This window comes from Watersipora subatra, chromosome 9 (genome assembly GCF_963576615.1).
Source record: "Watersipora subatra chromosome 9, tzWatSuba1.1, whole genome shotgun sequence".
NCBI classification, from domain to species: domain Eukaryota; kingdom Metazoa; phylum Bryozoa; class Gymnolaemata; order Cheilostomatida; family Watersiporidae; genus Watersipora; species Watersipora subatra.
In genome coordinates, this window is record NC_088716.1 from 50,296,839 (window position 1) to 50,323,925 (window position 27,087).

The 27,087-nt window shown below is 34.9% G+C and overlaps 2 protein-coding genes across 3 annotated transcripts in view; both read right to left on the reverse strand.

Annotated features, from left to right (window-relative positions):
- LOC137404680 (3-beta-hydroxysteroid sulfotransferase-like) overlaps positions 1-27,087 on the reverse strand; it is an 80,438-nt gene that overhangs the window by 853 nt on the left and 52,498 nt on the right. Inside the window, exon 9 of one of the 2 annotated variants that reach the window (XR_010979730.1) lies at positions 11,481-11,629. The exons of the other annotated variant lie outside the window; for it this stretch is intronic. The gene's annotated coding sequence lies outside the window, so the exon portion shown is untranslated. The remainder of the gene's footprint in view (positions 1-11,480; positions 11,630-27,087) is intronic. 2 annotated transcript variants of the gene reach the window in all.
- Positions 4,458-6,725, reverse strand: LOC137404198 (uncharacterized). The gene is made up of 5 exons (XM_068090362.1): positions 6,676-6,725; positions 6,212-6,293; positions 5,638-5,977; positions 5,213-5,386; positions 4,458-5,059 (listed from the first exon to the last, which is right to left on the reverse strand). Exons 3-5 carry the CDS (start codon positions 5,875-5,877, stop codon positions 4,886-4,888), a joined length of 588 nt encoding a protein of 195 aa, XP_067946463.1. The 5' UTR covers positions 5,878-5,977; positions 6,212-6,293; positions 6,676-6,725; the 3' UTR covers positions 4,458-4,885.

Genomic DNA, 27,087 nt, shown 5'->3' on the forward strand with positions numbered 1-27,087 from the left:
ACGTTGAAAAAACTCGTAACATATCACAAGTTGTTGGATCACCAAAGGCCGCCAAATCGATGAATATTCATGCAAACCTCCGGATTCAGTCGAAAATTTATAGCTTAGCATGATCGACATAATTTTCTTAGCTAAAAAAGGTTTTACTCTAATGCTAGCTGCTTTCACAGATCAATTTATTCGCGAATGTGTTCATCCGCGAATAATTTAGTTTGCGAATATGCATGAAAAGACAATTCTCGTGGAATTTAACTCCGCTAATAATTTCATTCTGTAGGATATTTGGTAAACACTGCTAAACATACTAAGTTTTCCAGCTATGAAATGAGTTCTAGTATGCTAATAACACATCCCAGCAAACAATGTTAGCTGCAACGCAGGCGTCACAACGTGATAAATAAACATCTTACCATAGTTACAAAAAGATTTTAGGGTTTTATGCTATACATGCTCAGTAAATTATTGTCCTCACGCAGTAGCAGGCAGTCCTGCTGGCAGCCAGAAAATCTTTTGGCAAATGCAACAAAAAGGATTGCTTCAAATGTTTTAAAAATACAGGACACCCTCCAGTTTTGATGACCCCGTTAAACGATTTTTTCGCCCGACGATGTAGAACGTGACGATTTTTCGCCCTCTTCCTATGAAATATGTTTTGCCATACGATATCAAAAAGATTTTGGTGGACAAAATTCAGATAATGAAAAAGTTGAAGTTCGGTAAAATAGTTAAAATACATACTAAAACTTAACTTTAAGTATGTACATAGTAAGCTAAATTTATTTAATTTAAATTTAGCGTTTATCTTATACGTCTGCCTCGAAGGTAAGAACCTCCTTCGGTACGTACTGCACATAGTACATTGTAACGTTCCATTTTTTTGCAGATCATAACCAGTAAACACGCAAAAGTTACTGTAGTTAACTATAGTTAATAAGGTTAACATTTTGTTTTGTTACTAATTGTTAATATGTACAGTACATACATATTCACTAGGGGGTGTTTGCATTAGATATTTACTATGGGTCTATATGAAATTTTTGCCTTACTGTGCCAACAGTGGAACGAATTGAGTTTTTTGTTATTTATATTTAATTTTATATATCTATAAATATATATATATATATATATATATATAAATAGTCCCACGATCAAACAGAGCGAAGCGATTGGTTGGGAGATTTATGATAAATGCACATGTGCACACAACTCCCAAAAATTATTCATCAACATTGAGACGAACCCTTGTATCAAAATTTCATCAACAAATTTAACCATCGTTTTGTAGAGTCTTCAAAGTATAATAACGATACAAAACACATACAAACCTATTTAAATATGTTACCAAGTCTATCTAAACCGTCGTTATTATCTTAAAACTTACCCATCTGATCGGATTATACACAAATAGACAGATTTATTTGGCCGAAAATCGTTATTAAAACTTGCTAAGCCTCACTTTTATAAAAGTTAAGACCGGAAATTGAAACGCCGAGCGACAAAGAATAGAATGATTAAGTCGTGCGCATTTCACGAAAAAATAACGTGCACTTTTCACCAGTCTATTGTCTGTCGAATTGCCAAAGGTTTCGGTAATTAACATAGGAGTACTGAAATCGTTTCATTTTTGCCGATTTCAAATTAACTGACATTTCGGACACATTTGAGTACTTTGGTATTCTAACTGATGTCCAACGCAGTGTAAGTAAAGGAAATGACGATATTTTTTTCTAACGATTTTTATGAGATTACGATATTTAATTATAAGTTTGGATATTCTTCTTGATACTTCTTGATATTGCTAGCTATGACGTTTTTAAATGTAAACAAAATTGTTCTTTGGTTTTCTATTATTACTGTATTACTATATTAAAAATATTGGTTATTCTAATAATATCAGTGCATTTTACTTCTAATATTGCATTTCTCCTATTGCAGGGGGAGAGATATAAACATATCTTTTCCTTTCATTATTGCTGTTTGTTGTATATAATAACACCCACACCCAGTACATTACAGCTACCATTGCAGTTATCCTATTGCACTGCAGTGCCATTTGACTGCTAATATTGCATTTCTCAACCATCAGTACCCTTTCTTTTTTCCAATATCAATTTGGTCGTGGGCTGTATGACAGTAGAATTTCTAGTCTATAATATAATATATTATATACTATTTTTAGTATATATAACATATATATAAAATTGTACTAACTTTTATTAAAATTTTTCCAATTTTTATATAACCATTATATATATATAAAATAGTATACATGTATATACTATTAAATATAAAATAGAATATATACATATACTATTTTATATATAAATAATATATAAAAATTGACCAATTTTTTAATTAAAAGTTAGTAAAATTTTATATATTCGTTATATAGGTATATACTCTAAATAGCATACATATTATTTACTATTTATATATATACATTTATATATAGAAATGGTATATAATATATACTTATATTATATATTTTTTATATATATGAATTGATATATATATATAAATTTAAACATTTATAAAAAAAATTTTAATTTACTTCAAGCGAAACCGCGTGGTTGCCCACAAGCTTAACATCATATGGTGAGACACTGGAGAGGACAGCGGGAAGAGCTCATGCGATGCCAACAGTCAAGGAAAGCTTTTAGTGGCACCATCAGAGCCAACTTCACCGGAGGAAGATAGAAACACCGAGAACAAGGCAGACGGGGACAGATGTGTCGAAGCGCTGATGAGATTGTTCAACTCCGACACTGAAGAAGACGATTTCTTGGGTTTCAGCGAAGATGATTAACGTGGCGGAGTGACAGAAATGAAATTAAGTAAATACTGGTTATTTTCTATTGCTTCTGTTCCGTTTTAAACAGCAAAGTTGCAGTCGTGTTAAAAAGCACTGTTATGAGTTCTGCTGCCAATACAAAAGGTGCAGCCTATGTATTGTTTTATTATCAGTTTTGTTTTAAAAATAGAGCAGATGCGGCTTATACAGGGGGGCGGCAAACAGTCCGAAAAACACAGTCATAGCTAAATTAAGTTGGTTTTGTTACGATTACAGTAAATTAGTAAAGGATGGTTCAGTAATGATACAAAAATACGAACTGAGGAAAAAAACATCAAAATCCTGAATATGTTGAATTAATAATAAAAATTTGTGCATAGAAGTGTATGTGTGTCTGTATAAAAAAGGTTACTGTTCCACCAGAAGCTATCCATCAAAACTTTGAATACTACGATACTGTTACCTCTCGATACTGGTACAAATGTAAAAATGAAATATCGTACTGTCTTTGTTTGACCAAACAGAGAGAGAATGTCGAGGCTCTTCCCACATAGATAATATAATTGTCTGCGTGGGAAGAATTGGCCTTGACCGCGGATATAGCAATTGAACCTTACGCAAAACTGAAAATAGAAGTTCAAGAAACACAAAAAAGCATCGTGTTTCATAGAGCTATTAGAATTCATGGAGTTTTAAAGGTTGACTTGCAACAAAATTCACATTACAGTTATTTGGTATCAAAAGATTCGCCATGTTTTACTCTGTTGTGTGGTAGGTGCCAAATATGTGGAAATGTGATTAAAAGCTTTTAAAAGCTCAAAAACAAAAAGCCGCCGTAGATTGGAATCTCTTGATTTCGATGACGTATCCGCGCTGTATGGTTATTGTCTTGTCACGTGATGTTCTCGCGTGAATTGAAAGGCCAATAAAAAGCTCAATATCAAACTTATCGTAGCAAAAGTTTATGATAATCACTTCGGGTTTTACCTAAGACCCCGTATCAAATATAGATGCTCGCTACTTTACAGTTTCGGCTTGGCCATTCCGTTCGACTATTCATGTCTGAGTTGCGATCATAAAAAATGTCAAATTCTGAAGAGTTAAGACCCTGGCGTTTCGAGCCTGACGCTCTATCTGAAGAAAATCCTCAACAGAATAAAACCTCCCAGCAAGTAAGCACCGCCACTAGCCAGCTCTTATGTGCCAAGCTAGCTAGTAGTAATAGTTTTAGCTTGAGAGTGATAGAACGAATATTATTATATATGATTTTAATGATGATAATTATCGCTTCAATATTGCAAAAAATAATTACAGATTTTTCTCGAATGACAACATTAACAATTTTAATATTTAAATCTAGTGCTGCACTGATATACTGTTGGATAACATCGACCTGATGTATTAGCTATGGTTGCATAGACATATCTGTTCATTTCTTTAGGAGCTAATACCACCGGCTACAGAGTGGTGTGCCTGCGAGCGTTGTCAAGACATGCCATCTCTTCCTGAATGTTTGTGCTGCCATTATGCTGAGTTTGCGCATTGTCTCCTTCACCGAGGGGAGCATGAATGCCTGCGTATGCATCCTGGTGTAAACGAATTTGTGGCGTCTGCACCCCTTGAGTTGAGGTGGAATAATTACCTGCGATATCATAGTGAGTTGGATATTCATTTAATGCCAACAACACCAAGGTTATGCTAATGTGTCAAGCATTATCTACAATTCTTGTGTTACACATTTAATGCATCAGTTGAACACACATATTCTGAACTCGTGGAACACAAGGAGAACTGGTATATTTGGCTTGTACACTTACTACAGTAGAGAGTGTATTAGTTTTATGATTTTATTATATAAAGATCGAGATTATTTTGATGATCAGCAATTATTGTTTTTCAATAGTTTTGGTAGATAATCTATTCCCATTTGGAGAGCCATCGCCAAATGCTCGGAAAAGGTTGTGTGCATACCGCAATCTTGTTTTGGTTTATGCCGCAAATCTTGTTTGCAAGTCTGCAAACTCTTCTTCATCATTCGTTGGTGGGAAAAGAGCCCGAATCTTAGACACCAAGCATGCAGGTAGAGGCCGTCGCTCACGGCGACAAATTTGCGGCATAAGCCAAAACACAAGCTTGCAGTATGCACACAACCTTTGTAACAACATCCGTTGTAATGGACCTCACTCTCAGGCCGTGGGAAATTAGATCGGACTGGCATCGCTTGAAGCCTTCCAGCTCCATGGTGTTAGAGCTGGTGGTCTCTGTTGACTGCAATGTAAAGAAAGTTACGACCAACAATTACTTTCACATTATTTGAATGAACTATTTAGCTAGATGAGCAACTTCATGTTTATGTATTGATAACTACTAAAAAATTTGGGTTTTTGTCAGGCTGTGAAGTAAAAACTGTCAAAGTTTTACCTTGACAAGATGGCTGCTGACTATTAAACCGCAGCTCTGATCCATCATAGTGTAGGCTCTGTATAGTGCGCAATGCCCCGGACTATCGCATCTACCGTCACCTGCCAAATCAAGCTCCCAATCGATTGCTGCCATCAATCCCTCGTTATGCAGGGTGCACTGCTCAGCAATACACTGTAAAATATTGTAAAACTTCATTATACAAGATTAATTTGTATCATTATCATTAGTCTAAGAATGTAGAATCCTCTTCCCCCTTTTTGTGCTATATTATGATGAATCAGAATTTTGAATTATAATATATTTTGCTTGAAGGATGACATATTTTCATTAAAAAAAAAATTGTTTCTAAATGTTGTTATTCAATTAGTGTGCCAAGCTTTTACTCACATTTTCCAAGTTTATGAGTAAATATTAACACTCACACCATGTAAGTATTCTCTTTGTTGGTAGAGGCAAACGCTGTGGCTTGGTATTGCGATGTTCAGGAGCGACAGAAAACGGAGGTTCTGCGTAAGGCATCCGCCAGAAAAGAGTGATGCAGCTGCCAGCAGGGGGTTGATGACGTGAGCTCTGTTCACCCTGGCAGTTGTTTCCCAAGTGTACGATCGGTGACAGGAGGCACATGTAACCTTGAACTCTACCCATCCGCCTTCTCGCACCATCGTGAATGAGCAGGGGAGGGCGCAGGTGTGACAGTGAAATAGTCGCTGGAGTGCTGTCACACTTACTATTATTTTCTCCTCTTTGAAGGAGGATTCGGTTCTGAAATCACAACACAATAGTTGACTTGCAATAAGATTTGTACAACATCATTTCCTGTTATTATATCATATTTGCTTGATCAGAAAAAGAATAAATATATAGCCATGCAATCATGACACAGATTTTACAAAACCCTATCAGAATCCATGATATTGTAAACATAAAATGTGAGTAATAACTCTATGGATATTTTTTATATTTTGTCAAGTTTGGTTTAGTTCAGCTCTATCTTACATGTAATTGGAGAGCGTTTGACGCTGGCCAACATAGCGCTCAAACTCTTCCCAGTCTTCAGTGGTTGGCACAAACTCTTCATCTAATAATAATCAACTAATAATATTAATATGCTATTAACAATGATACCAGAAAATGACAATAACTATTTTATATAACATATCTATAAGTGAGTGGGGTTAAGAAATTTGGCGAAATTAATCGTGAAACAACATTATTTTATCAATTATATATTAATATATTACGTTTTACAGATAGATATGCAGTATGAATTAGTTTTGTTATTATAATAAGAATAATACACGTAATTAAAAAGATAAAATACTAATAATATAATATTACAATTAAATGACATTAATATTGTTATATTAAATATAGATTAATACAGTACTATTAGGAGAATACTAGATAATAACCCGAGTTACAACTACTAATACAAGTAGTTCATAAAATAAATTACTCACGTGCTTTGGTGATATGTGGAGTATGCAAACAGGTTAGAAAACATGTCGTCTTTGAACTGGCGAAAACAAAGGTAAGAGTAAGCAGACGAATAAATAAAGTTTGTCACATCCAGCTTCACCCAGTTGCTCCACGCCCGGTGAAGGTCTAGTCTTTTCTCAGCTCTTGGCCAAAAAAAGGTGCTTCTCAGTTTGGCAGCTGCACAAACACTATGTGGCGCGTTAGACATTATGACGAATTGAAATAAACAAGTTTAATATGAGATAGCGTGTTTGCCATTTGCGATAGATCAAACTTGAACTGAAACTAACATTATCTGATCATGTGACTTACAATTCCCGCTATATGGCGCGAAAAATTTCTACAGCATTTTTCAACCATCATAGCGGACCAAAAAGCTCATCATTTTTATCAGAGAATGATATGCAATCGTTCAAGCTAAGCTTAAAAAATTAAACATATTTTTATGCTATGTTTTGAGATATCAGTGCTCAAGGTTGCAGCATTACGATGCCGATAAAATAGACGCGTAAGAACAATAGACATGGTTTTTATCGCAAGTGTGAAGTATATTTGTGAAAATAGTTCGACGAATAAGGATGCATGAAAGTGTAAACATAAACTATCTCGCACACATTTTAGCCGTTTTAGCACACATACGTCACATTTTAGCCGTTTTGGAAAACGAATCCAAACTAGGGCGGTCTCGTGTGGCTGCGATTTTCTGTTCGTTTTTGAGCTTTTAAGAGCTTGTAATCCCATTCCCACATATTTGGCACTTACAACACAATAGAGTAAGACATGGCGAATCTTTTGATACCAAATAACTGTAATGTGAATTTTGTTGCAAGTCAACCTTTAAATAATACGTCATTTAGAGTGTGCATACATTTTAATTTCGAAAGAAATTATTGTTGATATTGTTCAGCAGAAAAAATTCGCTCTAGCGGAAAAGCATCATGTTTCTTATAGTTAGGCGAAGAATATTTCATAACGGGGGCATCGTACTGCGTGGGCGCATTGCTAAAATAATACTCCATTTAGCGTGTGCATACGCTATACCGTATACGATAACATCTTTGATCATTACACCACATCTAGCTCAGTATTAGAGCGCGTAAATTGCAATCCTGTGGCTGCAATCTCTGTAAGTTCTAAACCATCATAGTACAAAATTTTGATATCTTAAATTTTAATAGCTTTACCTGGACATACTGAAGGACAGACGACAGAAAACAGACGACAAACTTTGAGAAATATAGTTTTAATATCGCTCTACCAGAAAAAGAAGACAAAATATAAGTGACATTCGCTTGAATATAAGTGAATTCTGACGAGCCATTTGAAAAATACACCGCTAGCTTCTATTTGAACGCCGCCTCTAATTGACCGCCGCTATAGAGGAAGGTTTGAAAAAGAGGTATGTATAAAACATGCTACAAGTACGCTATATGACGTGTGTATAAAACATGCTACAACTATGCTATATGACGTGTATATAAAACATGCTACAAGTATGCTATATGACATGTATATAAAACATGCTACAAGTATGCTATATGACGGTGTATATAAAACATGCTACAATTATGCTATATGACGTGTATATAAAACATGCTACAACTATGCTATATGACGTGTATATAAAACATGCTACAAGTATGCTATATGACGTGTATATAAAACATGCTACAAGTATGCTATATGACATGTATATAAAACATGCTACAAGTATGCTATATGACGTGTATATAAAACATGCTACAAGTATGCTATATGACGTGTATATAAAACATGCTACAAGTATGCTATATGACGTGTATATAAAACATGCTACAAGTATGCTATATGACATGTATATAAAACATGCTACAAGTATGCTATATGACGTGTATATAAAACATGCTACAAGTATGCTATATGACGTGTATATAAAACATGCTACAAGTATGCTGTATGATGTGTATATAAAACATGCTACAAGTATGCTATATGACGTGTATATAAAACATGCTACAAGTATGCTATATGATGTGTACATAAAACATGCTACAAGTACGCTATATGACGTGTATATAAAACATGCTACAAGTATGCTATATGACGTGTATATAAAACATGCTACAAGTACGCTATATGACGTGTATATAAAACATGCTACAAGTATGCTATATGACGTGTATATAAAACATGCTACAAGTATGCTATATGACGTGTATATAAAACATGCTACAAGTATGCTATATGATGTATATATAAAACATGCTACAAGTATGCTATATGACGTGTATATAAAACGTGCTACAAGTATGCTATATGACGTGTATATAAAACATGCTACAAGTATGCTATATGATGTGTATATAAAACATGCTACAAGTATGCTATATGACGTGTATATAAAACATGCTACAAGTATGCTATATGATGTGTACATAAAACATGCTACAAGTACGCTATATGACGTGTATATAAAACATGCTACAAGTATGCTTTATGACGTGTATATAAAACATGCTACAAGTACGCTATATGACGTGTATATAAAACATGCTACAAGTATGCTATATGACGTGTATATAAAACATGCTACAAGTACGCTATATGACGTGTATATAAAACATGCTACAAGTATGCTACATGATGTATATATAAAACAAGCTACAAGTATGCTATATGACGTGTATATAAAACATGCTACAAGTATGCTATATGACGTGTATATAAAAAGCTACAAGATGCTACAAGTGTGAACCCATGTACCTTGAAACTCTCATGTCACTGTGTAATAATAATAATATTAATAATAACTATAATGTATCAAAACCCGATTCAGTACGTTTCTGTTTCTAATGAGCTGAGTTTTCCATATAGCAAAGATCTTTCAAACAAAAAAAAGGCTGATTTTTTTAATGGAACTCTATTATTATAGATGGTTCAACCTAAAGGAATATAATATTTCAATGTAAACTTGTATAAAATTAATTAAAAAAAAGCTTTTCTAACAAAAAGCTCTCAAACAATCGCCGCAGCACAAACACACCTTGAGCAACATAACAATTTTTGTAATTTGTTCATCTTTAGACTGCCATCATTTATTGCCGAAGCATTTTTTATCTTTTCCAATGCAAATTTACAAATGGATGAGCATTTACATGCAAGGGAAAGTATAAACACTTTAAAAAAGAATGTAACACAGTTGATAGATGCAGCTAAAAATACACATGACCCAAGTGAAGGTTGCCATGAAGGCTGTGTCTTGGTCCCACACTTTATCAACCTTTATCAACGAAAGCTTGAACAAAATACTACAACTTCACATAAATTACTTTCTAACCTCTACAGCATGCTGTACTTCTATAGCCGTACGATATCAATATCCGTACCAAAACGATATTCGTACAAGAACGATATCCGTACAAAAACAGTATCCGTACAAGAACGATATCCGTACAAGAACGATATCCATACAAGAACGATATCCGTACAAGAATGATATCCGTACAAGAACGATATCCGTACAAAAACAATATCCATACAAGAACGATATCCGTACAAAAACGATATCCGTGCAAAAACGGTATCCGTACAAGAACGGTATCCGTACAAGAACGATATCCGTACAAGAATGATATCCGTACAAGAACGATATCCGTACAAGAATGATATCCGTACAAGAACGATATCCGTACAAGAACGATATCCGTACAAGAACGATATCCGTACAAGAACGATATCCGTACAAAAACGGTATCCGTACAAGAACGGTATCCGTACAAGAACGATATCCGTACAAGAATGATATCCATACAAGAACGATATCCGTACAAGAATGATATCCGTACAAGAACGATATCCGTACAAAAACGGTATCCGTACAAGAACAGTATCCGTACAAGAACGATATCCGTACAAGAATGATATCCATACAAGAACGATATCCGTACAAGAATGATATCCGTACAAGAACGATATCCGTACAAGAACAGTACCCATACAAGAACGATATTCGTACAAAAACAATATCCATACAAGAACGATATCCGTACAAGAACGATATCCGTACAAGAACGGTATCCGTACAAGAACGATATCCGTACAAGAACGATATTCGTACAAGAACGATATCCGTACAAGAACAGTATCCGTACAAGAATAGTATCCATACAAGAACGATATCTGTACAAAAACAATATCCATACAAGAACAATATTCGTACAAGAACAGTATCAGTACAAGAACAGTATCCGTACAAGAACGATATCTGTACGAAAACGATATCCGTACAAGAACGATATCCATACAAGAACGATATCCGTATAACAGTATCCGTACAAGAACGATATCCATACAAGAACGATATCCGTACAAGAACGATATCCGTACAAGAATGATATCCGTACAAGAACGATATCCTTACAAGAACAGTATCCATACAAGAACGATATCCGTACAAGAATGATATCCGTACAAGAACGATATCCGTACAAGAGCAGTACCCATACAAGAACGATATCCATACAAGAACAATATCCGTACAAGAACAATATCCATACAAGAACGATATCCGTACAAGAACGATATCCGCCATACAAGAACAGTATCCGTACAAGAATGATATCCGTACAAGAACGATATCCGTACATGAACAGTATCCATACAAGAACGATATCCGTACAAGAATGATATCCGTACAAGAATGATATCCGTACAAGAACGATATCTGTACAAGAACAGTATCCGTACAAGAACAATATCCGTACAAGAACGATATCCGCCATACAAGAACAAAACCCGTACAATATACCTGCAAAAGAAGCTCCTTAAAGATCTTCAAACAGTTGTCTGGATGTTCATCAAGTCCATTCTCACAGTCCAGTACCCCATCACACATATTGGCTATGGGTATGCAATGATGCGCGATGTTAGGACACTCCCACTCTTCCCGCATGCAGGCTGAAAACACAGTTGTACTACATGTAGATAAGGGCATTCCTGTTGAGTTTCTCGAAGGTCATATAATAATAATAATAATGTGGAAATTATTCCAATGGTCGTAGAATGCATAGGTGGAGGAGCACCCAAGCTGAAGAAACACGTAGAGAGAATATTGACTACTGATAAGAACCTAGTCCATATAACATGGAAAGAAATGCTCCAAAATGTATTAGCGGAGAGCGAGAGTATAGCGAGGAAGGTGCTGTCAAACGTCATCACGGCGCCGTCAGGAAATGTGGAGATGCCAGGAAAGTTTTCTGGCACACCAGGAGTAAGTCCTTGATGGACTACATTGCACATTTAATAATAATAATAATAGAAATGTGTGTTGAAAGAAAAGAATGAAAATTCAAATAGATATCTCATGCAGACTATTGCTACAAGCTTTGTACATACTCTTCATAAAATTCTGGTCTCTGTCCGTCAAAACCTCGTAACCTTAACATGCTCATATGCTTTACTCCAAATTTAAACGTTGCCACTCGTAACTCATTGTTCTCACCGTAGCAGTTCATTAATGACTGTCTTTTTTTGGTCTAAGCCAACATCACCAGCCAGTTCTATTCTTTGTTATTCTTTGTCAAGGTCATAACCACTTTTTTTAATATTCCTCCTGACAGCGGTATCAATTTTCAATCTAAGACCACCCAGATCATGCTTGTCAGCTTTCAAGCAAGAGTAAAACAGCTTGAAAGGCAGTCAATAATGATCTATTCCTTCAACATGCCCGAACCATCTCAGCCATTAGGGTTTAAATGGTGTGGAGTAGTGCTGGGCATGGGTAATAAAACTTGTCGAACTCGCGGGTTTATCTTCTCTTGAGTCTCGGATAATATAAATTTTTAGCATTTCGATCTTGCGGATTCAGGCTTTTACTTGTGAGTTCGAGTATTGGTACCCGAATCCGTTGAGTAGAGTGAACAAAAACTCGGTCTATTGCGCACTACTCTCTAAGCACTGTTTAACCACCTGCCTGTTAACGCTGTGAGGACGAATATCGGTCGATAGAAAATATTAAAAAGTAATAAATAAATTGAATAGAAGTATAATTGTATTGTAAATTTTAAAAGATATGTCTGATGTTTGGAAATTTTAGACATAAACATCAACAAACCCGATGCCCAAAAAAACTGTTGGCCAAAAAGGATTCGTGCCAAGCACTACCAGCTACCCAATACTCGAACGGAAGGAGGCGAGTCTAAACTCGTTGGCCAAGAAGTACTTGTGCCCAGCAATAGTGTGGAGTGATTGAATTCCTGATCTTTCTAACACCTTAGTATTAAAGATCTTATACCTATATGACATACCCATGATTGTCTAATCACACATTGGCTAGCAATCTGCCAGTAGGGACACTGCAGATAGTCTACTTTTAAATGAGGAGTCCAGAGCTCTAGTTTTTTTTTATTTTGCACTAGTATGTGCCATTTTCGTAGAATTTCTTCATCCACTTTACCATTGTTAATGTTACTACAGTGCTTCAGAGATAGTTAGCGGCTCTCTGTTGGTGGTTGTAGGTGTTTGAGAGGCACTTTGAAACTTCAGTGACTATCAAGGCACTTTGTTTTGCAATATAGTTTTTTGACTGAAGTGCCTTGCAGGGTTGAGAAATCTATCTATTACAGCTTGAATGTCGGCGGGTCTGATGTTATGGAAACCGGCAGGGCTCCTTTATCAGCACCACGCGTAAACTCCAAAGAATAACTCAGTGTGCTTAGATTTCACTACATATATTTGCTTTGCTTATATATTACTAGCTGTGCTACCCGGCGTTGCCCGGGTATTAAAAGTCAGTTTATAAAAAATGAGAGGTAATGAGAGTTACCTGCCACTTGCTATTAGCCTGGCACATTGCCAATGGATAATTTGATTAAGTTTACTAATAAAAGCTACCGCTACCTACGCCATCAACCTGCGCAGAGATAGTAATCTCTCGCTACTTCGCGGCTCACCTTTCGCGGTTTCAGTATTTCGCAGTTGAAAATGTTCGTTCAAAACTTAAGAATAAAAGAAAATTAATTAGAAAACATATATTTAGACCAGATGAAGTCCAAACTATGCCCGTCCTATGTAAGAGCATTTTCTGGCTTACAATACTGGAACTGAAGTTGGAATATAAACTGAAACCTAATCCAGATAACTTCAATTTACTTATTATATAGGATACAAATAAAATAGGTTTGGAAAGCAGTTTAGGTGTTCAGGCATTCAAATTTGGCTCATAAATGTACTTAAAAATCTAGTTTTTATTACACGGATTTTCACTTATTGCGGGGAGATGCCAATACCCATTAACCACAAAATGTGAGGGATTAAAGTATTTCACATGTATAGCCTATGAGCTGATGGCCTTGACCAAATTGTTGGCATTGAGCTGACTCTTAAAAATCTGTATTCATTGAAGGATTTTTGATATATCTCAGATTTGTAGCACTCTGACTAATTCCCAATTACTTGCATCATTCTAGATGGTTTATGGTACCTGTATGCAATCCAAGGTTGTCTGTATTAACCAAATGACCTTTTTTATAGGGAACATGTCACATATCTCAATGCCAAAGGTCATTGCAATGTAATTGCTGAAGGCTATAATTGTATGATGAGTTAATGCGGCAATATCCCTTTCCTTTTTGGCATACAGTTTGATGTCATCGTTGTAATTGATGCGGTGAAGAACTATTTTATCCTATGATCTGATACCCAAAGTACGTGGCCTGAAGCAACCTGCTCAGAGGTGAGAGACATTTGCTTTTGATGTTCAAATTCAGCTGTTTTATTTTTATTTACGAAATTACATGAATGCTTCAAGAAAGTTTGAATGATGTATGTTGACAATCACTTTGGGCAGGATGATAATGAATGATAGAGACACCTGATGTTAATGCAATTTCAAATTGAGGTTTAACTAGTTAATCAACCAGCTGTGCTTTAGGTTTTGATGAAGATACTTTTTAGTGAAATTAAATCCCCATCAAATTTGAAATTGTCTTCTCGTCGTTGCAAAAGATCTGAAAACAACTGATAGGATGATTCGTTGAAGCTATGGTTTCAAGAAATTAAAGCACAAATTTACATCTATGTTCAAGGAATACATAACTCAATGACACTGTTTTCAAAACAATAGTCTCAAGGGCTGGGCAGATGAAAACTTCTGAAGAAGTTGTATCTACAATACAATCTACAATCAGGCTGTAGGCCTTGTGAGCTAATTCACTAAGGGGAAAAAAAGATAGATTTGAGACTGATAACCGGCAATGACTTTAGACAAGGCTTATAGATGTATGGCTACTAGGTAAATTCCCATCGTTGCACGCGTAATACAAAAGTTTTTGCTCAGAAAATCTATTTTTAATTCACATATACAACAACCATCCTAACTTTTATATGAAGGTGTTCGTTTATTTTTGCATTTGATATAAGTTTAATTACAGTGCACCCTCAGGATACAATTACCCTGATATATGATTTTCCCACTTTTTGAAGTTGAACATAATGATTATTTCACCTCACCAAACGAATTCAACAAAATTTTCGCCCTAGTTCAAATTTGGCAGACGGTGTGCTTATTACATTCGCCAAAATAACAAAGACACCACAATGCCGTTCGCCGAAAATATTTTCGCAACACCTGAAAGAGATACAATGACCAATTTCTCTAAGTTCAGCAATTCTTGTGTGTAAAACGGTAATATTTTCCCTTTAAAAGTCAGTAGCAAAGTTGGAGTTGCAATCACTTCAAACAGAAGGTCAGACAACTTATCGTAACTTGCTGACAGACATCCACTTCATTACGGAAACGGCATGTGTGTGTTTAGTAAGCTAAACTTATTTGAGGTGAATTCAAAGTTTACGTTATACATACGAATGTCTTGAAGGGAAGAACTCCCTGCGATACGTACTGCTGCTAGTACACATACAGTTTGTACATTGTAATGTTACATTTTATTGCAGATCATAACCACTAAATACACTTAACCCTTTTGCAGGTGGTGCGACATTAATGTCGTTTTGCGATATCGATCCTAGTGGTTGGTGCGACATTAATGTCGATATCGTACGCACTACGTACTGTATTAAGACTTATTACTGGTCTGTGTTCATTTTTCTATTAAATTAAATACGTTATAAAGTAAAAGAACACATGTGACGACTTGAGTAACTACATTTTAGACATGTATCTTTTCATTTCAACTTATTTTGGGGCGATCGTTATCAAACGTCCTTCAATGCTTTTCTTACTCAATAAGATACTAAGCCTTTTTCCCCGAATCGAATTTTATGCTCTTATGTGAACAAAAAGACTTGCTATTGGTCTGTGTTCGTTTTTCTATCAAATTAAATACTTTTAAAGTAAAAGAACACATGTGAGGACTTGAATAACTATATTTTAGACATGTATCTTTTCATTTCAACTCGTTTTGGGCAATCGTTATCAATATCGATATGTTTTTTTACTCAGTAAGATACTAAGCCTTTTTCCCCCGAAATGATTTTTATGCTTTACGATCGTCGTCGATGCCCTTTCTTTGTGTTTTTTTAACTTAGTGAGATCCAAGCATTGATCTTTTGAGAACATAAAAAACATTTTTATAATCATGGCTTCATCTTCCCAATGACCTGCTAGATCAACTCGAAGGGCCCAGTTTGTTTTGGCAGATTCTATAGTTGATGACTCAGACAATGACTCAAATTTTTCTGATGTCAATCTAATTGACTTTGATATAAGTGATGAGTCTAGTGATGACGATGCTTCTGTTGTTGGGCCAAGGGATGGTGGAGGAGATGCAATCAGTAATGATGGGGTTTGGACTGTAATTAGAAACCTTAGCAATGACAAATGCCCCAATGTCAATGATTTTACCAGTCCCATTGTAGTTCAAGTGTGGTTCTACTTGTAAAATGCTTTATTTGTAAAATAAATACAGAATATGTTTTATTCAACAATATAACATTATCGCAACAAGCAAATTTTTCAATTTTCTTAAAAACTTACATGTGTAAGGGTAGTTTAAATAGCTCATATAGGCACAAAGGGTGTAAAACTGTTTGTACAATGCCTTGGTATATGATACAAACCTATCATACAACCATAGTGTAGCAAAAAAATATCATTTCAATAAAGTTTCAAAACTTTCATTTTTTTGAAAAATTAATTCACCCAAGACGATCTGAAATAGGCTCAAAAACTCACCTGCGAAAGGGTTAAGTTACTGTAGGTAACTATAATTACTAAGGTTAATATACTGTTTTGTTACTAATTTTTAATATGTATACCACTCATACAAAATTTTGACGATTTTTACCAGGGGATGTCTGCATTATATAATTAATATGGTTTATATACCCCTACAGACAATTTTTTCACCATACGATGCCAACCCTGGAACGGATCAAAATTGTATTCTGAGGGTGCACTGTAGGTTTAGGCTATAATTACATGTATTAATAGCATTTTGATGAAGTATGAGACATTATTTTTCTTTCAGTAGATCAACTGCGTTATCTGATGCATGAAACATAGAAATTTCAACCAATCGCCATTACAGATTGGCAAGTGTAATAAGTATGTCCACAATTATTCCATAGTATGGCATAGTGGATAGCGCGATGATCTGCAAAACCGGGCTATCCGAGTTCAATTCCAGTGCGAATCAGCTTTTTCGTGCATATTTCATCGCTATAAACTGGCCATACATTAGACAAACGAACAAACAAACACTTGTATGTATATTTACTATGCAATTTTGCAGCTTATCCAAAACCTCCCATTCTGCTAAAAACGAAATGCCCACATTGAGGTAATACATTAACAAAAATAAATGGAAAATGTGTTTAGGGGAGTATTTCACATGGCGCTCATGTGATCAAAGCTCCTACCAAGTTCTGGAGTGTAAATTTTGTCAAATTGAGCGGAGATGTTTGCTGACAAATTCCAAATGGCCCAAAGCTATTTTTTGTAAATGCCGACCATCACATGTTTTTATGTCAGAAAGAGTCATATTTGATGAGAAAGTATGTATGTGTAGTTGATGTACGTGTAGTTGATGTACGTGTAGTCGATGTACGTGTAGTTGATGTACGTGTAGTTGATGTACATGTAGTTGATGTACGTGTAGTTGATGTACGTGTAGTTGATGTAGATGTAGTTGATGTACGTGTAGTTGATGTACGTGCAGTTGATGTACGTGTAGTTGATGTACATGTAGTTGATGTACATGTAGTTGATGTACGAGTAGTTGATGTACGTGTAGTTGATGTACGAGTAGTTGATGTACGTGTAGTTGATGTACGTGTAGTTGATGTACGTGTAGTTGATGTACGTGTAGTTGATGTACGTGTAGTTGATGTACGAGTAGTTGATGTATGTGTAGTTGATGTACATGTAGTTGATGTACGTGTAGTTGATGTACGTGTAGTTGATAAACACAGTCAATCAGTTACACCCTGTAAGCTAGTTAAAGATAAACTTACATAAATTTTTGTAGATATTACCAGAAAGTATTAGTATTTTACTATCATTTGCGATTGTTTTCGATGTTTTGATATATATATATACATAAATATATATATAATACTGGACACTTATGTCCAGTTTTAAAAATTATCAGAAATAATAGATATTTTTCTATTGGGCTGAGATTTGTTTGCAGTTTTAGGTGATGTGACTGACAAGACGTTTTAAGATTAAAATTGGCAAAATTGATCTCGAGTAAAACACTCAGAAGAAAAAATGTCTTCTGAGCGTTTTAACCGCGATTAGGTTTTGCCAATTTTAATCTGAAAAAGTTCTGGTAGTCACATCACCTAAAACAACAAACAAATCTCAAGTGTATAAAAATATCTATACTTTCTAATAAATACTTTAAAACTCTACATCAGATGCCCTTTAACTTACAACAAACAACCTATACTTTAGTTTTATATATACATGTAGTTTGTATATGTATCTACTGATAAATACATTCACTTGTGACTGTGCTCTGATAACTTGAACGCTCTGATAACTCAAACACTTTTGCTCGGTCCCGTGAAGTTTGAGTTATCCATGTTTCACTGTATATGTTTTATATATATATCATATATATATTATATATGTATGATATATACATGTGTATATAATATCTATATACAGTGAAACTCGGCTAACTCGACCTTCATGGGACTGAGAGAAAGTGTTCGAGTTATTAGAGCGTTTAAGTTATGAGAACACTGTCACAAGTGCATGCATTTATAAGTACATATACAAACTATATATAAATCGAAAGCATTGATTGCTCGTTGCAATCAATTCTGGGCCTCTCAGTTTTTATCAGAAAGTATAAATATTTTCCTATTACTTGAGATTTGTTTGTTTGTTTTAGGTGATGTGATTGCCAGGACGTTTTCAGATTAAAATAGGCAAAACTTGATCGCGGTTGAAATGCTCAGTAAAAAAAGACATATTTTTCTATTGAGCGTTTTACCAAAAACCAATTTTGCCGATTTTTCTTTAAGTTTATTTGAAGGCTACCTTGCTTCTCCTTGCTTTCGAAGGGCTATCCACAAGCGGATATTTGGTAAAATTTGATTTTTTGCAAACCTTTAGAAGAGTCGTTAACGAAAATATTTTGCCGATAGCGGTAATGATGACGCCTAAGAACTCCTAAAAGTTGATGTTTACCCCTATGGCTTGGAATAAAGTGAAATTCTAAAGCGATAACGGTAGCCGTTGAGCAAAAAACTGTTCGAGTTAACGAAGTTAAGGTCGAGTTATCTAAAGCTATTTATCAATGCGTGGGAACAGACCAAACAAATCAGTTCGAGTTAATCATGTGTTCGAGCTATCCGAGGGCGAGTTATCCGAGTTTCACTGTATTATATATATTCTATAATAAATATATCTATATATATATTTCTTAAAGTATGTATGTCATTCCGGCTATAGCGCACGCTGATTATTTTACTAATGCGGCCACGCATTACGATGCCCCTGTTAAGAAATATTTTTCGTAAGGGTCAATTACTATATCTGGGGTCAATGCCAATTCTTCTCACGCGAACAATTATATTGCCTCCGTGAGAAGAGCCTCAACATTATCTCTCCGATTGGTCAGACAAAAACAGTACGATATCCCATTTTTGCATTAGTTTGTACCGGTATCGAGAGGTACCAACATCGCCGTATTCAAAGTTTTGATGGATAGCTTCTGGTGGAACAGTAACCTTTTTTATACACACACAGTTCTATACAAGAAATGTTATTATTAATTCTAAATTTTCAGGATTTTAATTTTGTTTTCTCAGTTCGCATTAACTGTATCATTACCAAATCATCTTTTATTGTAATCGTAGCAAAACCGATTTGATTTAGCTATTACTTGCTAATTATTTCACATTTACATCTAAACCTTTTTATAATCGTTTTACTTTTTTAATTTATTAGACCTGCATGAAACACTTTCCACATTATATGAAGTGGGGAAAGCTGGCAGAAGACAAATTAATATTACAATGTATCTAGGGGTTAGCATTAACGCAGTAGATTGCAATGAAAAAGACATCAACTTGCATTTGAACGGCAGTTGACCTGCATTTGGAGTGAGATGAACAGCTACAAACCATGAGACTTGGCAACATGCCACGACCATCAGTTGCGAACACAATGTCTGTTCTAAAAAAACTTTCCCTTGTTTTCATTTCTAGAACAAGACAGTGTCCTGTAATTTATTTATAAAAATCATCTAGGCCACAGCTTAGCTCACTTTGGAGTTTAAGTGTCAAAGTTCAATTTACAGAAACATAAATAATGCTTTCTGACTTTTATAGCTGCAAGAACATCCTAGTTGACACTCGCCTCTGAGTAGGGGTGGCTGCAAACACACTGATGCAAAAGCTCCCATACCAAATGATATGCTCTTCATATCAAGAGGAAAATTTTTCGTGACGTCAAATAAATTAAAAAAGTAAAACGATTATAAAAAGATTTAGATGTGAATGTGAAATAATTAGCGAGTAATAGCTAAATTAAGTCGGTTTTGCTACGATTACCGTAAAAGATGATTCGGTAATGATACAATTACTACGAACTGAGGAAATAAAATGAACATCCTAAATATGTAGAATTATTAATAACAATTCTTGCATAGAATCGTGTGTGTATAAAAAGGTTACTGTTCCACCAAGAGCTATCCATCAAAACCTTGAATACGACGATACGGAGACAATAAAATTGCCTCCGTTAATAGAATTGGTCTTGACCCCAGATATAGTAATCGAACCTAACGAAAAATATTTCCTAACAGGAGCATCGTAACGCGTGGCTACACCAGTAAAATAATCAGCATGCACTATAGCCGGAATGACAGATCTACAGATTCACAGACATACTTTGACAAATATATACATAGATTTACAGTAGTATTTGAGACTTTGTAATAATTCATTGCTTCAGTACATTTACTTTTGTCGTAAGCGCTGAGCCTAGAACTTACATCACTAGTATCTGCTGCTAGAAAGATAAAAGGGAAGATTTTAGGTTTCTCGAATGACACCAAGTAGCCTACTAATCTAAAGCTTCCATTACTCTTTCACGCTCGGGATAATTATAACCTTTCAGAAGCCTGACGCAAATAATATACGATTTCATTCTTGGGAGCTTTAACTTTTATTAAGTGTTGAGTACTCCTTTCTACTTCCTTTCTTTACTGCAATTCAGCCTACTTTATTTTTGGCAGGTGTATCAAGATAAAATCACATCATTATTTAGGCGATGTACATACTCCATATGTACAAACTGCTACACGCTCGAGCAAATATTTTATACAAATACATAAGACTTTGTTTATTTTATGTCAAAGTTCAAAGACTTAACGAAAAACACTTCAGGTAATTACGCATACCATCAAAACTGATGTACTTTACAGAATAATGTAGATGGCTAATCTCGCGACCAATATCACTTTGGTCGTGGGCTGTATGACAGTGGAATTTCTAGTTGTGTAAAATTAAACTAATGAAATAGTTATCAATAACAATAATTTTATATGGTCATCTTGTTACTACAAGTGAGAGGGGGCGGGGGTAACCTTAGTGTTACAGGAGACAAACTGTGTAGGTAGAGGGGGGGGTAACCTTAGTGTTACAAGAGACAAACTGTGTAGGTAGAGATAATGCTAGATATACAGAGCTAGTCTAACTTTGACTATACAAATTTAAATTAACAAAATATATATGGTTTTAGTTTATATATTTGACACTTTACACTTTATTCTTGATAATATTATTAATTAGAAATTTCAGACTATCTGCTATCTGCTTAAGTATTTTAGAGTTTCTTTTCTTTGTATCAATTGTATTTTCTTCTTTACATAATAACTCCTGGAAAAACTGAAGTTTAAAATTATTTAATTTGGAGAATTTGCTCGTTTTTTTGTCCATTTCTTGGATTAACTAGAAAAAATATTGCCTTTATTTTCCAGCACTTTTTTCAACACATTCGTCTTCTGGTTATTCATGATTTTAAAGCTACAGCACGTAAAAACAGTGTATATAAAATATGAAAAATATTATCCAAACAGTAGAACCAAGCTATGTGAAAGAGAACGTGTACATTTGTACTGATGTACATACCGTAAAACATCTAGATTAACATCGACAGAGCCTGAACCTTTTGAAACACTCAGATCAAGTGAAAGTGTGATTATGATGTCTATAGTTGCAAAGAGACAGAATATAGACTCGTAATGCTTCAACTTGAACACAATAGCCGATATCAACTAGTGTTGCCATTTCGCAAACATATTTATTCTGGGTGTTTTAACGGCTATCGTATTTTGTTGAAACATCTCGGCAGTCAGATCACCTCAAACATCACAATCACAAATGATAGAAAAATACTGATACTTTCTGATAAAATTTACTAAACTATTGTGCAAGTTCATTATTAATATTACCGAAACAGAACCAAGCTGTGCGAAGGAGAACTGCGTGCATTTGTACTGATGTACATACAGTAACTGCAATGTTTCAAAAATTGTAACTTGAAAATAACTTCAGATGACAAGTTCAAATTTGCTCAAATATATTTTACAATTTGCTCAATATTTGCTCTTATTTTCCAACGTGAATTGACAAATTGTATATTAAGGTTTGGGCTCCACTAACATCTTGACATCTATTTACATTTGGATGGCATCCTTATTTGCTCTAAGTACACAAACAAATTTTAGTTAGCCCAAAATGTCAGTTTTCGGTAATAACTTCGCGATAGAGCTATTTGTAATAATAAATTATCCCATACATAACTAGGAGAACAGAAGGTAAGCAGTAATTCGTATGGCTAGGTATAAACAGACTTCTCATGCACATTTCTACAATCTAGATTTTTCTCCCCTCTTCTTAATTTCCGTCAGTTTTCATGGCAGGCCCTTTGGCACAATGGGCTAGAAAGTTTAAATAAAGTGTCAAATGTCCAAAAGACAATGACTAGGCAGTTAGGAAGGCTGCAGCTTTCAACCCTCCGCCACATGCCTAGCTTCATGATGGCCTTATGGTCTTCGTATGATCAAAAATGCACCTCAGAGTCTCTTTCTGGTCAGCACTAACTTTTTACAGTGCTTAGATGAAGATAATTTATAGAGTTTAAATTTTTTTGGATGTACCAGTATTAGTTTGAAAAAGTGGTGACAGCAAACCTCAAATGGTGAATTGTCATAAGCGAGGGTTAACTGAGGTAATTAAATATGGAAGTCAACTTGACTCCTGTATTAATATTTCACTCTTGGTGATGCATGTGTTTAGTTCAACTGGTCATTCTTTAATCTTGCAAAATAATGGTTGCTTATTAACGCCACAATTAATTTACTTTTTAAAAACGCCCTGCGATCTAGGCCACTCTTTAATCCGGGAAAAATGATTTATTACTAATGTATTAATAACTTTATCAAAAAATGACAGTACTGGCCAAAAGTTGGTGTCATATATAGAGTTAGGTGATGGAACATTATACGATTCATTGATCATGCATTTATTCCGTGAATCCCAAAAAAGTCGCTGAACTCTAAGCCGTGTTAGAACAAGCGAACTTGTCAGAAAAAGGTTCACTGTGGAACATCTCCATGTAACCAAAATGATATAGGCCTATCCTTTAGCTTACTGAGAATACAACTTAAAAAGCTGTGAATTCATATACTTGACCTGAATGGGCTAGCATGAATAATAGTGAGCATAAAACCACATACCAGCTTTTCACCTGGTGAAACGTTTCAGTCAGTTGTTGTCAGAGGTTGAGAAGTTGATTTCTAGCAATGTCAAACCATAGCTATTCGGTATTCTCTAAACTGTTTAAACTTTACACGTAACTAAGCAGATAGAACATATTCACTTTCAAGCATTGAGCACACAACTGTAACTTCAGGTAGACCAACTACAAATTGCCAAACTAACAATTTTTTTAAATGCTCTATATGAATGACGAAATTCTCGCTATGACGAGCTGTTTGAAGCAGTTTTGTTACTAGTCAGTGCTATGCTCTTGGCGATGGAGATAGTTTTTAAACCCTTTGCTATCTGCAATACGTGATCCGCAATATCACCAGGGTTTGGTCTAGTGTAAACACGCCTTAAAATTACAGACCAATTATAGCAGAAAAACATTTTTCTAAAGGAGATAAGAAAAAATCATAATTTTTCCATCGTAATTTAAACATGCAATGAAGTTACTTGCATAGCTAAATATGCAAGCTTTGTATTTTGCATGTTTTGTTTTAATACATGAAACAATGACATGTTAAACAAAGTTAGCAAAGGTTGTTCACAGTCTTGCGGCACCTTCAGATAACGCCAACATAAAACTGTCTGGACTAATTAAAAAAACTATGGTTTATTAAACATTGGAGGACGAGTGAAGATTTCGTGAATTTCGTATCGCATTTCGTGAATTGATCAATAATGATTAATCTCTTTACTAAAGGCTGATTTAATGCTCTCATGAGATGCTTTATAAACGGAGCCATCCAATCTGGCCTTAACAACGTTAAAACTTCAATTTGAATGTAATTATTAATGTAATGAGTACTATTGCTCTTGACAGCCAACATTTCATTAATGATAGTTTTGTCAAGCAAACCTGCTGTCTTTCGTTTGCAGAAGAAACAATAAATTTACCAGCTTCAATTTTTAGTGAGCTTACAAGTCGCCAACAAACATTTCAAAACTATACGATGGCATTGACAAATAAATACTGTTTCAACATCTTTCAAAACTTTTGCACCCTACGAACACATGACAAACAATGTTAGGGTGTTAAGAATCAGTATAATTAAGCAAGGTTCTTTGGAAATGTTAGGCTGAAATCTCTAAAAAAAACTTCCAGTGTATGTTGCAAATGTGTACCTGCATGTTTACAATAAAACTCTTCGATTTTATAATGTGGTGCTCTTCTGCAATAGTGTGTATTTTCTTCAGAAAATTGCATTCGAGGCAGCTACAAGGTTATATTATGGTTTTGTAATTAAAAATAAACAAGTTAAGAGAAACAAAATATAAAATGTAAAAATAATAGAAAACATATAAATTAAATTAACTCAAACTATACAGTGGTGATCATATATATGGGACCATTTGAAATAAACACGTTATTTATTATTAAAGGTTAACTTGCAACAAAATTCACATTACAGTTATTTGGTATCAAAAGATTCACCATGTCTTACTCTGCTGTGTTGTAGGTGCCAAGTATGTGGAAATGTGATTACAAGCTCTTAAAAGCTAAAAAAAGAACAGTTAATCGCAGCCATCACGAACCGCGGTAGATTAGACTCCCTTTCTAAAACGGCTCAAATGGGACGTCATTGAACAAGACGGCTTTTGTTTACACTTTCATGCAACCTCATTCGTCGAAATATTTTCACAAATATACTTCACGCATTCAATAAAACCATGTCTATTGTCCTTACAGATCTATTTCATCACCATTGTAATGCTGTCATTTTGAGCACGGATATCTCAAAACCCATGGTAAAAATTCGTTTAATTTTTTAACCTTAGCTCGAAGGAGTGCACATCATCCTCTGATAAACATGACGAGCCTGTTAGTCACCTGTGATGGTCAAAAAATGCTGCAGAAATTATTCAGGCTGTTTGACAGGAAGTATGGGTCACATGATTAGATTACGACTAGACGATTAGATCAAGCCGAAACAAAACTGTAAAGTAGCGAGCATCTATATTTGATACTGGCTTTTCGGTAAAACCCCCAAGTGGTTATCATAAACTAGTGCTACGAGAAGTTTTATAGTGAGCCTTTTATTGGCCTGTCAATTCATGTGAGAACATCACGTGTCAAAACAATAACCAAATGGATTGATTACGCCAGAGAAATAAACTGATTCCGATTTACGACGGTTTCGTAATGGCGGCGATTAACTGTTCGTTTTTGAGCTTTTAAGAGCTTGTAATCACATTTCCACATATTTTGCACCTACAACACAACAGAGTAAAAAATGGTGAATCTTTTGATACCAAATAACTGTAATGTGAATTTTGTTGCAAGTCAACCTTTAATTCACAGTGTGTCAAGTATTTATCAGATGGCTTAGGTTCGATATGAACATCAATGAAATGCTAAGAATGTTCCACATATGAACACTGTCCTATATCAATTGATATTAATTGGCTTATATGCATAGTTTTGGTATAACATAGTAGTAATTATACATTATGACAAAAGAATTGATAAAAATTAAGTTTATATTTGTTGACCGAAGTGCTCTAATCAAAGATGACTTTGGAACATATGTATACACATAACTATACGAAAGTATAGTGGTGGTCTTAGGAGTATCATTAGCATCTTAATATTTAGTTAGTCAGCCCTTATTGTACACAGGATATGATAGAATGGGTGCCCAATAAACAGATTTAATCTTCTGAGAATACTTTTGGTAGCAGACAGAGTGTCTACAAGCCCCTCAAGTGTGTATGGTATGTACGGTCTGAGATAATACAGAGAGTGAGTTCATGCCGTATATGACAATGAACACGAAAAAAATTGCTAGGTGGTCTCATAACTATGAGTACGACATGTCGCTGATTCTACCTCAGAACCCCTGCATTGTTGAGCCTTAATATTTAATATACTACGCTTAATAATTAAGTTCACAGGGCAAAGTAACAATGAAAACCTACTTTTACTTGAACTTTGGAGTGAGTTTTACGAAATATTCAAAGTATTCTTATAAGATAATTTGCCACAACATATAACATGTAAAGCATATTTTGACATGGATTAACATTGGGGTAGCTACAGCATTGACAACTTGACAGGAGCCATTTAGTGCTGGACAACCTGTCTATAATTAGAAGAATTGCGCTCCATCCCATGTCGCGCAGGTCAAGTCCTCAAGACCAATAGATCACGGCAGCTCTCAGCTTTTTGT

Coding starts and splice junctions, on each gene's coding strand:
- LOC137404198 (XM_068090362.1), bottom strand. CDS start 5,877: ATGGTGCGAGAAGGCGGATGGGTAGAGTTCAAGGTTACATGTGCCTCC. Junction 5,387..5,637: donor AAAGAGAATACTTACATGGT/GTGAGTGTTAAT, acceptor AATATTTTACAG/TGTATTGCTGAGCAGTGCAC. Junction 5,060..5,212: donor TCAGCAGCCATCTTGTCAAG/GTAAAACTTTGA, acceptor TTTACATTGCAG/TCAACAGAGACCACCAGCTC.